Source organism: Hyla sarda, chromosome 1 (genome assembly GCF_029499605.1).
Source record: "Hyla sarda isolate aHylSar1 chromosome 1, aHylSar1.hap1, whole genome shotgun sequence".
Lineage (NCBI taxonomy): Eukaryota > Metazoa > Chordata > Amphibia > Anura > Hylidae > Hyla > Hyla sarda.
Window position 1 is genome coordinate 535,894,499 of NC_079189.1, and position 16,592 is coordinate 535,911,090.

At 47.9% G+C, this 16,592-nt stretch overlaps 1 protein-coding gene across 4 annotated transcripts in view; it reads right to left on the bottom strand.

The window, feature by feature from the left end:
• Window positions 1-15,996, bottom strand: part of CCDC152 (coiled-coil domain containing 152) — a 100,558-nt gene extending 84,562 nt beyond the window's left edge. The window contains exon 1 of one of the 4 annotated variants that reach the window (XM_056540785.1): window positions 15,910-15,996. Coding sequence is in view for 2 of the 4 variants with exons in the window: in XM_056540758.1 (XP_056396733.1) it covers window positions 4,266-4,283 (18 nt within the window). In the remaining 2 variants the exon portion in view is untranslated. Of the gene's footprint in view, window positions 1-4,265; window positions 4,299-5,731; window positions 5,986-15,909 lie in introns of those variants that run through there. The other 3 variants (XM_056540778.1, XM_056540768.1, XM_056540758.1) reach the window with 3 other exon arrangements.
• Between the last annotated feature and the right edge of the window lie 596 nt (window positions 15,997-16,592).

The window sequence follows — 16,592 nt, forward strand, 5'->3', positions numbered from 1 at the left end:
CAAACAGCCTGTGTGGGCATGCTAGGAGTTGTAGTTTTGCAAGATCTAGAAGGCAGTATAGAGATCACTGTGCAGTGGTCTCTAAACTGCAGACCTCCAGCTGTTGCAAAACTACAAATTCCAGCATGCCCACACAGCAAACAGCTGTCTGGGCATGCTGGGAGTTGTGGTTTTGCAACATCTGGAGGGCTACAGTCTAGAGACCACTATAGTGGTCTCAGACTGTAGCCCTCTAGATGTTGCTAGGCAACTACTCACCGGCTTCCGTCGCATCCGGGAGCCGTCCTCTTCTGCCGCACACCGCCGCAGATCTCCGTCGCCGCCGCAGATCTCCGTCGCCGCCCGCCGATCCCCGTCGCTCCGTTGCCTCTGGAGGGGTAAGTGGACTTCTCTTCGTTTTCCCCGTCCGGCCCCGCCTATTGTGGGAGGGCAGGATGGGGAAAACGAAAGTAAACCCCTCCGCCCCTGATCTGCTATTGGTGGTCGCGTCTAGACCACCAATAGCAGAGATAGGAGGGGTGGCAACCCTGCCACCTCACTCCTATCGCTTTAGGGGGATCGTGGGTGTCTTAGACACCCGCGATCCCCCTTCTATTCCGGGTCACCGGGTCACCATAGACCCGTAATGACCCGGAATCGGCGCAAATCGCAAGTGTGAATTCACTTGCGATTTGCGCCGATCGCCGACATGGGGGGGTCTAATGACTCCCCTGGGCATTTGCACGGGGTGCCTGCTGATAGATATCAGCAGTCACCCCGGCCCGGTCCTCGCCCAGTGCGCGGCGGGGGCCAAAATTCCCACGGGCGTATTGATACGCCCTTCGTCCTTAAGTACCAGGACGCAAGGGCATATGCATACGCCCTTCGTCCCCAACAGGTTAATAGACATATAGCCCCGTGTGTCAGTCGTGACACCCAATGCGATCGTCCATGCTGTAATATAGCAGAGATGTGGAGCGGCTCTATACAGCGCTCGCATCTCTGCTCTGTACTCCGGCCAGTGATGTGAATAGAACATCACTCATTCATATTTTCCGCCCAGAGTAGTGATTGGCCGGATGGTGGCAGCTAATCACAGCTCTCAGAGGGAAATATGAATGAGTGAGTGGCCGGCCGGAGTATAGTGCAGAGATGCGAGCGCAGGAGAAAGCTGCTCCATCTCTGCGAAAGATAGGACGATCGCATCGGGTGTCAGTAATGATACCCACTGTGATCTGTTCTTACCTGCAGGTACTACTACTCCCAACATGGAGCACACTCTGCTCCATGCTGGGAGCTGTAGTACCTGCACTAATAGACAGATCGCAGTGAGTGTAATTTCTGACACCTGTTGCGATCTGTCTATTAATGCAGGTACTACAGCTCCCAGCATGGAGCAGAGTGTGCTCCATGTTGGGAGTAGTAGTAACTGCAGTTAAGGAAAGATCACAGTGGATGTAACTCCGTTCTGATCCCTCTGTATAATGTATAGATGCGGCTGGCCGCTCTTCTATGGTCCCCTGCACTGACGTATTTATACACCTATTCATATTTCCGACAGAGAGCTGTGCTTGGCTGAATCTGGCCAATCACAGCTCTCTGCGGGAAATATGAATAGGTGTATATATATATATATATATATATATATATATATATATACGGCAGTGCAGGGGACCATAGAAGAGCGGCTGGCCCCATCTATACATTATACAGGAGGATCGCAATGGGTGATCTGTCAAATAGCACAGGTACTACTACTCCCATCATGGACCAGTGTGTTCCATGCTGGGAGTAGTAGTACTACCTTAAAAATGTAAAAAATAAAGAAAAAAAGTGAAACACATACACGCACTACATTTTTGTTATTGTCGGCTACATTTTTAGGTCCCTGCCTCCCCACATAAATTGATCCCCGTTTTAAAAATTAATAAAAGTTTTGTTATAAAAAAAAGATAAATTTCGTTAGATACAATTTTTTCCTTCACTACTGTATCTTTTTTTTTTTTTAATGGTACCCTACAACATTTTATTAAAAAAGGTATCTCCATCAAAAAAAGAATAAAAAACGCCGGCAAAAACGCCAGAGTTAAAACCCACATATCGTTTTTCTTGGCGTTTATTCACTCCCATAGATTTCTATGGGAGAAAAACGCCACGATTTTGGCTAAAAAAAATCGCCAGAGGTTCAACATGCTGCGATTTTGGAAAACCGCCAAAAAGAGTGAAAAAACGCCAAAAGGATAAAAAAAAACCACCAAAGTGAAAATCGCCAAGTGGAATAAGAATTTATCGATTTCTCATTGATTTACAGCTGACATCTGGCCGCAGCGTTTTTTGGATGGAAAAACGCCATGCGGCAGAATTGGCGTTTTTCTTGGCATTTCCCCCCTAAAAAAACAAGTAGAAACTTAGCCTAAGTATCATGAGTCTAACAAGTATAACCTGTCGTATTGTCTGTTAGGACCCCTTCACATATATCAGTTGTCCGGCAGTGTTTCCCTCTGGCGTGCATTGGAGGGAAACTGATGGTAGAACTGATCTAATTCATTTGAATGGGACAGTTTGAACTCCAGATGGTTGAACATGTGAGACCGCCACCGGCAGGTGAACACAGCTTTCTGAGTTACATCCAGTAATAATGGACGTCGGCTATTTAACAACTGATGACAGCTGATGCAGTTCACACGTGTATTTTCTGTTGTAGATTTGCTTTAGCAGATTTTGTTGCCCATTAAATACAATGCCCAGCAAAATCCGCAGCAGCAAATCTGCAGCAAAAATAATGTGTGAACGTACCCTTAGAGTAGGATCACGCATAACGGATCCTCAGCGTATTTTACACTGTGGATCCTCCGGTGACTTGATTCATAGTGCACCTCCAGCTGTTGCCACCGTCCGCTCCCTGGCCTGCTTGCAGCGGCAATCTGCCACTCCGAGTAGCCACATAGAGGCGTGCGAGTTGGCTGCAGTGCACTCAGCGACTCGCAGCCTTGCCGGATGGCCGCTGCAAGCAGGCCAGGGGGCGGGGCTAGGCAGTGCGGAGGGTGGCAACAGCTGGAGGCACACTTTTGGTCGGGTCACAGGCGGATCCGCAGCGTAAAATACGATGTGGATCCGTTATGTGTGACCCTACCCTTGGGGTGCGTTCACACATGAATATTTTCTGCTGCCGATTTGCCCCAACATATTTTGTTGGCCATTGTATTCAATTAGCAGCAAAATCTGCATCAGCTAATCTGCAGCAGATCTGCAGGAAAAATATGCACGTGTGAATGCATGCTTAGGCTGGGTTCACTTTGGGTATATGTGAAACTAGCCTAAGGCTATGTTCACACATCAGAATGTCCGCATGGAAAATCTCCATGTGGACATTCCGAAGACTGCGGGCACTGGCATAACATGCCGACGCTAAGACCGCACAGGAATGCGCCGTCTCATAGACGGATATGCACTCTGTGCAAACTCCACTGATGGAATGGACAAGTTAATTCTTTCTGCGGGCACAGAAATTGGAATTTCCATGCCAAAAACATCTGGTGCAGAAATTCCGCCGTGTGCGCAGCGCTTCAGAATCCCATACAATGGAACTCTGCTGCTGCGGAACATAGCCTAACACTGCTATTTCTGCATAAACTGTGAAGTATTAGATTGTGCAAGGGTCTCTTTGCAGTCTTCCTTTGGAGCAAGAGCATTAGCCACAAGTTTTGCAAAACCTCGTGTGTTAGGCCCAAATTCACACTAAGGACATTCCTCTTGAATCAGCACTTAATGTCCATGGCAAGTTGCCATCGACTTCTCCGACAGATGCTCAATGTTCTGTCTTCCTGCAGAATCCGATTCTGCGACAGAAGTTACGCTATGGAATTTCCTTAGTGTGAACTACGCAGCAGAAACCCATTAGATCAATGGGAGACTGCTGCAGGCCCTTAGGCTGAGTTAACATCATATTTTTAAGTGATGTTTTTTTTATTTATATGTTAAATGTATAACTATGCGGTTCACTCAGTTTTTTCCCCAAAAATACAAATACATTTTTGCGTTGCCTATAAAGTTCAATAGAATAGAATTCTAATCTTGCCTGAAAATGTAAAAAACTGATACTTTAAATGTATGCGAATAAGCAGTAAATGAAATCCAGCTCTCCACCCGGGTCATGCGTGCACGGAAAACATGTGGACTACACATATAACTGTAGATTAAACAAGGATCGAATGCAGCACTGCCGTCACGGATAAGAACGCTGTTTATTATAATGTGGTGTTCCGGTACCGTATTTCATACGCTACCTTTGCAGAGCTCTCCATAGTCAGAGTCCCTAGGAACGTCGGGGTCCCTCTCCTATAGTTATCCCCTTGTCACCCCTCAGTTAGTCTATGACTGTATAGAAGTTTTTATAAATATAAGTATAGAAATATGTATATATTTAATTGCTTACCTGTTCAAGCGTAGCAGGACCTGCGGGTCACGTGATTAGATTAGAACTCTGTGGTTTTGCTACAGGACCTTTAGAGGTTCCCATGACGTGTTCACCCACAATGCAATGTATCGGTGAGTGACAGTTGTTATGGACCAATCTAAAACGGCCAGCCCCTGCCCATATAAGGGAGCTGCACCATCTTGATCCCTCTCTTGGGTTGCTGACTCTGGAAGAGGTAGGACCTCCGCAGCTTACAAGACGAGTTACTAGGCCGAAGCCTTGCGGCCTCGGGCTCTAACATAGCGGATATCTTAAGCAATTCCCCGCTACTCATCGCAAGATCACTGGACCTAAACGCACCCTTAAATCCAGCGGATCTATGATACAAAATCCCTAAGAAGCTAAATTGAACTTTTCTGATCCCAACCAACTGTCATCGCTGCTCAGCTATATCTATAGAGACTCTGTTATCTGCACTGTTACTATTGCTGCATGTACAGAAATTCTTCAGTAAAAGTTCCTGCAAGTTTTCAGTTAACAGTGGTTGTGGACAATCCTTTATTACTGCATCACCTATTGCTCTTGGGAAGGGTGGCAATAGGCCTATCAAGATTACAGTATTTAACCCTCACCCTGGCGTCACGAGTGACAAGGGTTAACAGCGCCCTTTATTATCCCGAACAGCAACACCCTAACTACCCTACACCCCCACAAGGCTTGCCACACAATCCAGCCACCACAATAACATCAAAACAGGCACGTTTCACAGATTGCACGGACCAGAGAAAGACGTGTTTCAGTGGCCGTAGCCATTAGTCGTGCTTTAAATGTATGAAAACATACCGATTTAAAGGGGTATTCCGCCCCAGACATCCTATCCAAAGGATAGGGGATAAGATGTCTGATCGCAGGGGCCCTGCTGCTGGTGACCCCCGCGATCTCGGCTGCGGCACCCCAGATATCCGGTGCAAGGAGTGAACTTCGTGCCGTGCCAGATGATTGGCGTCACAAGCCTCCGACGCTGCACTAGACGCTCTAATCGAACGCGGGTGCAGCTGGGGACCCCTGCAATCAGACATCTTATCCCCTATCCTTTGGATAGGGGATAAGATGTCTAGGGGCGGAGTACCCCTTTAAGCTTCTTAAAAGTGTTGTATGGGACGCTATGAAACATATGCTGAGGTAAACATGGCAAAATGTAGTCAAAAGTATACACCTCTGCATTATATATTACCAATGGAAGTCTATGAGTACAGTGAGAAATATATTTCAATGAGTTTTCTATGCATTCTAATATAAAGGCTCAACAAATACTTGATGTGAATGAGCCCTTACTGCCATAGCTGTATCCTTCCCTTGAGCATAGATAATACAGGCTATATACAGGGTCCTATATTGTGTGAACTGCACTCAGACCTCAGGCTGATAAGGGACACTAGGCCTTCTTCATGAAAATAGTGTTGCCCATAGCAACCAATCAGAGAACAGCTTTCACTTTCCACAGTACAGGTTAGCACAATGGATCTGATTGGTGGCTGCTCAGTGCAATCCCATAGTTATATAGATCAGTGGTCTTAAAATGTGGCCCTCCAGATGTTGCAAAACCTCAACTCCCAGCATGCCCTGCCCAGGCAGTTGCAAAACTTCAACTACCAGCATGTCCGCCAACGGCTGTCCAGGCATGCTGGGAGTTGAAGTTTTGCAACATCTGGAGGGCCACAGTTTGAGACCACTGATATAGATGAGCCCTTCTTGTATAGATATAGACGAAAATGTATCAAACCTCACCCAAAATATAAAAAAAGATGCATTTGCCCACAGCAACCAATAAGATTGCAGCTTTGATTTTACAGAGGCCTTTTTAACCCCTTAAAGGACATCTGCAGCAAAAAACAACTTATCCCCTATCCACAGGATAGGGGATAAGTGTTTGATCGTGGGGGGTCCCACATGGTCGACGGTATACCCCCTCCACGCCCCCTCCACATTTCTTTCTAATGTAGAGGTGGAAGGCATGAACGCTGCCTCCCCAGCTCTCCCAGAGAACTACATGGAGGAGGTGTGTCAGTCACGACGTCACGCTGCGGTTATGTATAGGACGTAAATATACATTTACGTCCTGCATCGTTAAAGGGTTAAGGGTATAATTTTTTTTTTTTTTTTTACACTTTCATTTTTATGTCCTTGCCTTCTAAAAGCCATAACACTTTCAATTTTCTACCATATGTGGGCTTGTTTTTTGCACCACCAATTTTACTTTGCATTGGCATCAATCATTTTACCACAAAATCTACGGTGAAACGAAAAATATTATTTGTGGGGCAAAAAAAACAAAACGCCATTTTGCTAATTTTGTGGGCTTCCATTTATTTGCAGTGCACTTTTAGGAAAAAATTACATTATCTAACTTCTGCAGGTCCACACGATTTAAATTATACCTAATTTATACAGGTTTTGTCTAATTTGACTACTTTTTAACCCCTTAAGGACTCAGGGTTTTTCAGTTTTTGCACTTTCGTTTTTTCCTCCTTACCTTTCAAAAATCATAACCCTTTCAATTTTCCACCTAAAAATCCATATTATGGCTTATTTTTTGCGTCACCAATTCTACTTTGCAGTGACATTAGTCATTTTACCCAAAAATTCACGGCAAAACGTTAAAAAAAATCATTGTGCAACAAAATCGAAGAAAAAACGCCATTTTGTAACTTTTGGGGGCTTCAGTTTCTATGCAGTGCATATTTCGGTAAAAATGACACCTTATCATTATTCTGTAGGTCCATACGGTTAAAATGATCCCCTACTTATATAGGTTTGATTTTGTCGCACTTCTGGAAAAAATCATAACTACTTGCAGGAAAATGTATACCTTTAAAAATGTCATGTTCTGACCCCTATAACTTTTTTATTTTTCCACGTACAGGGCGGTATGAGGACTCATTTTTTGCACCGTGATCTGAAGTTTTTATCAGTACAATTTTTGTTTTGATCGGACTTTTTGATCACTTTTTATTAATTTTTTAATGGTATAAAAAGTGACCAAAAATACGCTTTTTTGGACTTTGGAATTTTTTTGCGCGTACGGCATTAACCGTGCGGTTTAATTAATGATATATTTTTATAGTTCGGACATTTACGCACTCGGCAATACCACATATGTTTGTTTTTTTTCATTTACACTGTTTTATTTTTTTATGGGAAAAGGGGGGTGATTCAAACTTTTATTAGGGAAGGGGTTAAATGACCTTTATTAACACTTTTTTTTTCACTTTTTTTTTTGCAGTGTTATAGGTCTCATAGGGGCCTATAACACTGCACACACTGATCTCTAATGCTGATCACTGGCGTGTATTAACACGCCTGTGATCAGTGTTATCGGCGCTTGACTGCTCCTGCCTGGATCTCAGGCACGGAGCAGTCATTCATTGATCGGACACCGAGGAGGCAGACAAGGGCCCTCCCGGTGTCCTGTAAGCTGTTCGGGACGCCGCGATTTCACCACGGCGGTCCCGAACAGCCCAACTGAGCAGCCGGGATACTTTCACTTTCACTTCAGACGCGGCGGTCAGCTTTGATCGCCGCGTCTGAAGGGTTAATACAGGGCATCACCGCGATCGGTGATGTCCAGTATTAGCCGCGGGTCCCGGCCGTTGATAGCCGCCAGGACTGACCTGATATGACGCGGGAGCCGGTGGAGGGCGTAAATATACGTCCTGCGTCGTTAACCCCTTAACCCCTTAAGGACCAGGCCATTTTACACCTTAGGACCAGAGCGTTTTTTGAACATCTGACCACTGTCACTTTAAACATTAATAACTCTGGAAGGCTTTTAGTTATCAATCTGATTCCGAGATTGTTTTTTCGTGACATATTCTACTTTAACATAGTGGTAAAATTTTGTGGTAACTTGCATCCTTTCTTGGTGAAAAATCCCAAAATTTGATGAAAAATTTGAAAAATGTGCATTTTTCTAACTTTGAAGCTTTCTGCTTGTAAGGAAAATGGATATTCAAAATATTTCCTATATGTCTACTTTATGTTTACATCATAAAATTGACGTGTTTTTACTTTTGGAAGACACCAGAGGGCTTCAAAGTTCAGCAGCACTTTTCCAATTTTTCACAAAATTTTGAACCTCGCTTTTTTTCAGAGACCAGTTCAGGTTTGAAGTGGATTTGAAGGGTCTTCATATTAGAAATACCCCACAAATGACCCCATTATAAAAACTACACCCCCCAAAGTATTCAAAATGACAATCAGTAAGTGTTTTAACCTTTTAGGTGTTTCACAGGAATAGCAGCAAAGTGAAGGAGAAAATTCACAATCTTTATTTTTTACACTCGCATGTTCTTGTGAACCCAATTTTTGAATTTTTACAAGGGGTAAAAGGAGAAAATGTATACTTATATTTGTAGCCAAATTTCTCTCGAATAAGCACATACCTCATATGTCTATGTAAAGTGTTCGGTGGGCGCAGTAGAGGGCTCAGAAGCGAAGGAGCGACAAGGGGATTTTGGAGAGTACGTTTTTCAGAAATGGTTTTTGGGGGGCATGTTGCATTTAGGAAGCCCCTATGGTGCCAGAACAGCAAAAATAACCCACATGGCATACCATTTTGGAAACTAGACCCCTTGGGGAACGTAACAAAGAATAAAGTGAGCCTTAATACCCCACAGGTGTTTCACGACTTTTGCATATGTAAAAAAAAAAATTTTTTTTCACTAAAATGTGTGTTTCCCCCCAAATTTCACATTTTTGCAAGGGTTAATAGCAGAAAATACCCCCCAAAATTTGTAACCCCATCTCTTCTGAGTATGGAGGCACCCCATAAGTTGTCATGAAGTGCATTACGGGCGAACTACAATGCTCAGAAGAGAAGGAGTGATATTTGACTTTTACCTAACTCAGTATTTTCCAACCAGTGTGCCTCCAGCTGTTGCAAAACTTCAACTCCCAGCATGTACTGATCGCCGAAAGGCATGCTGGGAGATGTAGTTATGCAACAGCTGGAGGGATCGCAACTACAAATCCCAGCATGCAGAGACAGCTGTTTGCTGTAAACTGTTTCCTTGAAATACGACAGGGCTCCGAAGTGAGAGAGCACCATGCGCATTTGAGGACTAAATTAGGGATTGCACAGGGGTGGACATAGTGGTGTTCTACGCCAGTGATTCCCAAACAGGGTGCCTCCAGCTGTCGCTAAACTCCCAGCATGCCTGGACAGTCAGTGGCTGTCCGGAAATGCTGGGAGTTGTTGTTTTGCAACAGCTGGAGGCTCTGTTTTGGAAACACTGCCGTACAATACGTTTTTTATTTTTTATTAGGGGGACAGTGTAAGGGGGTGTTTATGTAGTGTTTTACCCTTTATTATGTGTAAGTGTAGTGTAGTGTTTTTAGGATACATTCACATTGGCGGGTTTACAGTGAATTTACCGCTAGGAGTTTGCGCTTCGGTGAAAAATTTGCCACAGCCCAAACTTGAAGCAGAAAACTTACTGTAAACCCGCCAGTGTGAATGTACCCTGTACGTTCACATGGGGGGGCAAACCTCCAGCTGTTTCAAAACTACAACTCCCAGCATGTACTGACAGACCGTGCATTCTGGGAGTTGTACTTTTGCAATAGCTGGAGGCACACTGGTTGGAAAACCTTCAGTTAGGTTCTGTTACCTAACTCAGTATTTTCCAACCAGTGTGCCTCCAGCTGTTGCAAAACTTCAACTCCCAGCATGTACTGATCGCCGAAAGGCATGCTGGGAGATGTAGTTATGCAACAGCTGGAGGGATCGCAACTACAACTCCCAGCATGCAGAGACAGCTGTTTGCTGTTTAGGCTTGCTGGGAGTTTCAGTTTTGCAACATCTGGAGAGCTATAGTTTAGAGACCACTGCACAGTGGTCTCCAAACTGTGGACCTCCAGATGTTGCAAAACTACAACTCCCAGCATGCCCAGACAGCAAACTGCTGTCTGGGCATGCTGGGAGTTGTAGTTTTGCAAGATCTGGAGGTGCACAGTATAGAGATCACTTTGCAGTGGTCTCAAACTGTAGACCTCCAGCTGTTGCAAAACTGCAACTCCCAGCAAGCCTAAACAGCTCTCTGGGCACGCTGGGAGTTGTAGTTTTGCAACATCTGGAGGGTTACAGTTTAGAGACCACTATAGTGGTCTCAGACTGTAGCCCTCCAGATGTTGCTAAGTAACTCATCGGCTTCCGTTGGATCCAGGGAGCTGCGTCGCGGTCCTCTTCTTACGACGATCGTCGCCTGCTGCCGCCGCTGATCGTCGCCCGCTGCCGTCGCCGATGGGTAAGTGGATCTTCGGCGCCGGTCCCTGACGGTTTCCCCGTTCTGCCCCGCCTATTGTGGGAGGGCAGGACGGGGAAACCGAAAGTAAACCCCTCCGCCCCCGATCTGCTATTGGTGGTCGCATCTAGACCACCAATAGCAGAGATAGGAGGGGTGGCAACCCTGCCACCTCACTTCTATCGCTACAGGGGGATCGTGGGTGTCTAGGACACCCGCGATCCCCCTTCTATTCCGGATCACCGGGTCACCATAGACCCGTATGACCCGGAATCGGCGCAAATCGCAAGTGTGAATTCACTTGCGATTTGCGCCGATCGCCGACATGGGGGGGACCCCCCTGGGCATTTGCGCGGGGTGCCTGCTGATAGATATCAGCAGTCACCCCGGCGCGATCCCCGCCCGGCGCACGGCGGGGACCGAAATTCCCACGGGCGTACAGGTACGCCCTTGGTCCTTAAGTACCAGGGAGCAAAGGCGTACCTGTACGCCCTTGGTCCTTAAGGGGTTAAGGACACATGACGTACTGGAACGTCATGTGTCCACTCCCGATCTATAACGCAGGGCCACGCGGGACCCGTGTCTAATCGGCATAGATCGCTGTGCTGCGTGCTATTACCCCTTTAGACGCGGCGTTCAAAGAATTGGTGGTGCAAAAAATAAGCCATAATATGGATTTTTAGGTGCAAAATTGAAAGAGTTATGATTTTTTAAAGGCAAGGAGCAAAAAACGAAAATGCAAAAATGGAAAAAAACCCGGTCCTTAAGGGGTTAAGGAGTTAAAAATGATAACTTTTTGAGCAAAAATTAGTATGCTTAAAATTGTTCTTTTCTGACCCCTATAACTCTTTTATTTTTCTGTATATGGGGATGTATGAGGGCTTATTCATTGCGCCGTAATCTGTATTTTTTATTGGTACCATTTTTGTTTTGATGGAATTTTTGATTGATTTTTATAAATGTATTTCTGGTGGATGAAGTGACCAAAAATATGCAATTCTGGACTTTTTTTTTTTTTTTACGTGTACAGGATTAACTTTACGTTATATTTTAATAGTTCAGACATTTACACATGTGGCGATACCACATATGTTTATGTTTAGTTTTTATACATCATTTTATTTAAATTTCAAACTTTTATTAGGAAAGAGGTTCATTCACATTTATTAACTTTTTTTTAACATTTTGTACTTTTTTTTTTTGGTCCCTATAGGGGACTATTATATGCAATCTACAGATTGCATACACTGAACAATGCTGTTCAATAGAACAGCATTGATCAGTGTATTTGGCTCTACATTGCTCCAGGCTGCTGAGGCTTCCTGGAGCATTTGAGTGTCGATTGGATGGCAAGGAGGCAGGAAAGCACCCTCCCACCATCCTCTCAGCTGATCAGAACGCTGCGATTTTGCTCTGGCAGTCTTGGTCAGCTCATCTGAGCTACTGCAAACCGATTTTTCCCACTTTACACGTTGCAATCAACTTTCATTTCTGACAGAGTAAGGATGGTCCAGCGAGGTAGTTCAAGCAATGCACAATGGTTTATTCAGCAATTAGTCAACATAGACGACAGGTGAGGCGTTTTGGCCACATACTGTATGTGGCCTTAGTCATACTTGACTGTGGCCGAAATGCGTGTCGTCTATGTTGACTAATTGCTGAATAAACCATTGTGCATTGCTTGAACTACCTCGCTGGACCTTCCTTACTCTGTCTGCTATTTCTCGGGACTGGGGTCCGGTCCTGTCCGTGTCAAGGTGAGGGCGAGAGGGTGAGCTGAACCTACTGCATCTGTTGAACTTTCATTTCTGTGTCTAAAGGGTTAATGCTGGGCTTCAGCCAGATCGGCAATGCCCGACATTTGTCGTGGGTCCTGGCTGCTGATAGCAGATCCTGAGCACGCTTCATGTATGGGAGCAGGACTAGGGCATAGATGTATGCCCGATTTCCTTAAGAGGATAAGGGTAAGGCCACATGTAGCGCATCTGCAGAGGGTTTCCTGCAGCATAAATTCTGCTTGCAGAAAATCCTCATTTCCATTGTGAAAATTCCGCTTGTGTAGCCTCTTACAAGTGACGCTACCCTAAAAAAGGATAACTGGATTCGGATTGGTTGCCAAGGGAAACTGCTCTACTGTTCCTCAGTACAAAGTTTGATAAATCTCCCTTATAGTCCATCCTTTTTCTTTTTTGCCATGTTTACTATGTAGAGCTCATGTTACAAGTCACTGTTATGAAGGGCCGGTGTAATGAAGAAAAGTGTGTCCCTGAAGTGAAATGTGACCATTCACACAGAGATACAGTTTCCTGCTTTACAGCCCACTCCTTCTCACTCCATCCCCACTACCCTCTCTCCCCTGGGAACTGCTGGCTATATCCTTAGGATATGTCATCAATATTAGATCGGCAGGAGTTTGACTGTCAACACCCCAGCCTACGAGCTGTCTGATGCGGAGCTGGACTGGGGCTAAAAACCAGCCCAGGAAAATTAGCATACCAGCCCCACAGCATTGCGTCATTGTGGCAGCCGCCGACTGTATAGGGAAGCCTGGCATTTGATTGCCAGGCCTCCATAAGAGAACTGTGTTGTGGCTGCGCGCTAAAGTCAAAGGATGCAGCCACAACATATAACTTGGGAAAGACAGTAAGAAAAAAAAAACCTCTCTTCTTTGCTCTTGTGCTGCCACCAGAATCACGGAACTCAGCTCATAGTGATAATACTGATAATAGATTCCCCTTTACTGTAGTTAATAGTTAATTAAAAATAAACAACTTAAATTGCAAAAAATAAAATAAAAAAAGAGCACCCCTCCCTCACAAAGTAGCAACAGCAGGTCCCCTCTCCCCAGAACCCACCCCATTTCACATAACAGGTTCCCCTCTCCAGCAACCCCCACATAACAGGTCCCCCCTCTCCGGCCTCCAAATTACAGGTCCCCCCTCTCCGGCCTCCACATCACAGGTCCCCCCTCTCCAGCCTCCACATCACAGGTCCCCCCCCCCCTCCGACCTCCACATAACAGGTCCCCCCTCTTCGGCCTCCACATAACAGGTCCCCCCTCTCCAGCCTCCACATACAGTAACAGATCCCCCCTCTCCGGCCTCCACATATCAGATCCCCCCTCTCCAGCCTCCACATAACAGGTCCCCCCTCTCCGTCCTCCACATACCAGGTCCCCCTCTCCGGCCTCCACATCACAGGTCCCCCCTCTCCAGCCTCCACATCACAGGTTCCCCCTCTCCAGCCTCCACATACAGTAACAGGTCCCCCCTCTCCGGCCTCCACATCACAGGTCCTCTGTCCGGCCTCCACATAACAGGTCCCCCCTCTCCGGCCTCCACATAATAGGTCTCCCCTTCCCGGCCTCCACATCACAGGTCCCCACTCTCCAGACTCCACATAACAGGTCCCCCCTCTCCGGCCTCCACATAATAGGTCTCCTCTTCTCGGGCTCCACATCACAGGTCCCCCCTCTCCGGCCTCCACATCACAGGTCCCCTGTCCGGCCTCCACATAACATGTCCCCCCTCTCCGGCCTCCACATAATAGGTCTCCCCTTCCCGGACTCCACATCACAGGTCCCCCCTCTCCGGCCTCCACATAACAGGTCCCCCCTATCCGGCCTCCACATAACAGGTCCCCCCTCTCCGGCCTCCACATAACAGGTCCCCCCTCTCCAGCCTCCACATCACAGGTCCCCCTCTCCAGCCTCCACATACCGTAACAGGTCCCCCCTCTCCGGCCTCCACATCACAGGTCCCCCTCTCCGGCCTCCACATAACAGGTTCCCCCTCTCCAGCCTCCACATACAGTAACAGGTCCCCCATCTCCGGCCTCCACATCACAGGTCCCCCTGTCCGGCCTCCACATAACAGGTCCCTCCTCTCCGGCCTCCATATAACATGTCCCCCCTCTCCGGCCTCCACATAACAGGTCCCCCCTCTCCGGCCTCCACATAACAGGTCCCCCCTCTCCGGCCTCCACATCACAGGTCCCCCCTCTCCGGCCTCCACATAACAGGTCCCCCCTCTCCGGCCTCCACATAACAGGTCCCCCCTCTCCGGCCTCCACATAACAGGTCCCCCCTCTCCGGCCTCCACATAACAGGTCCCCCCTCTCCGGCCTCCACATAACAGGTCCCCCCTCTCCGGCCTCCACATAACAGGTCCCCCCTCTCCAGCCTCCACATCACAGGTCCCCCTCTCCAGCCTCCACATACCGTAACAGGTCCCCCCTCTCCGGCCTCCACATCACAGGTCCCCCTCTCCGGCCTCCACATAACAGGTTCCCCCTCTCCAGCCTCCACATACAGTAACAGGTCCCCCCTCTCCGGCCTCCACATCACAGGTCCCCCTGTCCGGCCTCCACATAACAGGTCCCTCCTCTCCGGCCTCCATATAACATGTCCCCCCTCTCCGGCCTCCACATAACAGGTCCCCCCTCTCCGGCCTCCACATCACAGGTCCCCCCTCTCCGGCCTCCACATCACAGGTCCCCCCTCTCCGGCCTCCACATAACAGGTCCCCCCTCTCCGGCCTCCACATAACAGGTCCCCCCTCTCCGGCCTCCACATAACAGGTCCCCCCTCTCCGGCCTCCACATAACAGGTCCCCCCTCTCCGGCCTCCACATAACAGGTCCCCCCTCTCCGGCCTCCACATAACAGGTCCCCCCTCTCCGGGCTCCACATAACAGGTCCCCCCTCTCTGGCCTCCACATAACAGGTCCCCCCTCTCCGGCCTCCACATCACAGGTCCCCCCTCTCCGGCCTCCACATCACAGGTCCCCCCTCTCCGGCCTCCACATCACAGTTCCCCTTCTCCGGCCTCCACGTAACAGGTCCCCCCTCTCCGGCCTCCATATAACAGGTCCCCCTCCAAGTCTCCACATCACAGGTCCCCCTCCCCAGCTTCCACATCACAGGTCCCCCTCTCTGGCCTCCACATAACAGGTCCCCCTCTCTGGCCTCGACATAACAGGTCCCCCCTCTCCGGCCTCCACATAACAGGTTCCCCCTCCCAAGCCTCCACATCACAGGTCCCCCTCCCCAGCTTCCACATCACAGGCCTCCCCTTTTCAGCACACACACACCCATCACAGGTCCCCCCTCTCTCCAGCAAACCCCCCACATAACAGGTCTCCCACTTACCAGACCCCCCCCCCCACACACACACACATAACAGGACTCCCACCCCCCTCTCCTCTCACTTACTATAGCAGAACTTCCCCCTAGCAGCTGCAGTGGCTGTGTGCTGACAGGAGGAGGGGCCCGGAGCAGAGAGTAGAGGCCGAGGTGAGTGTCCTGTCTGTACAGTGTGTAGCACAGACTCTGGAGCCTCAGGACCTCCAGTCACTGTATTAGCTTGTCAGGAGTCTCAGGACCTGTGTGTGATACTGCTGCTGCGATGCACAGAGGTCCTAACATGCCTGACTGGCTGATACAGTGACTTGTCAGGACTCTTGTGCCCCAGACACTGCCGGCCCATAGGGCCTACTGGGAAATATCCCGGTATCCTGGTAGGCCAGTCGGCCCTGGTCTGATGGCACCATGGTGCTCATGCAAGCTCCGCAGCCTTTTCAATATTTATCAGTGCTTATACCTAGTAGTGGCGGTACAGACCATATTTACCACTAGAGAAGATCGAATCGAAGCTGACGAACCCAAATTCGTTACGAATTTCAGGAAATATTCGATTTGCAATGAATGTGAACATCGCCACACTTCTATTGCGCATCATTAAACTCCATTTAATGCGATGCAGGCTCCAGGGCATCTAAAATGGCAGATCCACATGTCAGTACATGGGGCAAGGAACGCTGGGAAGGCAAGTCAGGAAGGGAAGTAGGCGGGATGACTCTGAATCACATGCAGGATGCAGCCTATTAGCAGCCAGT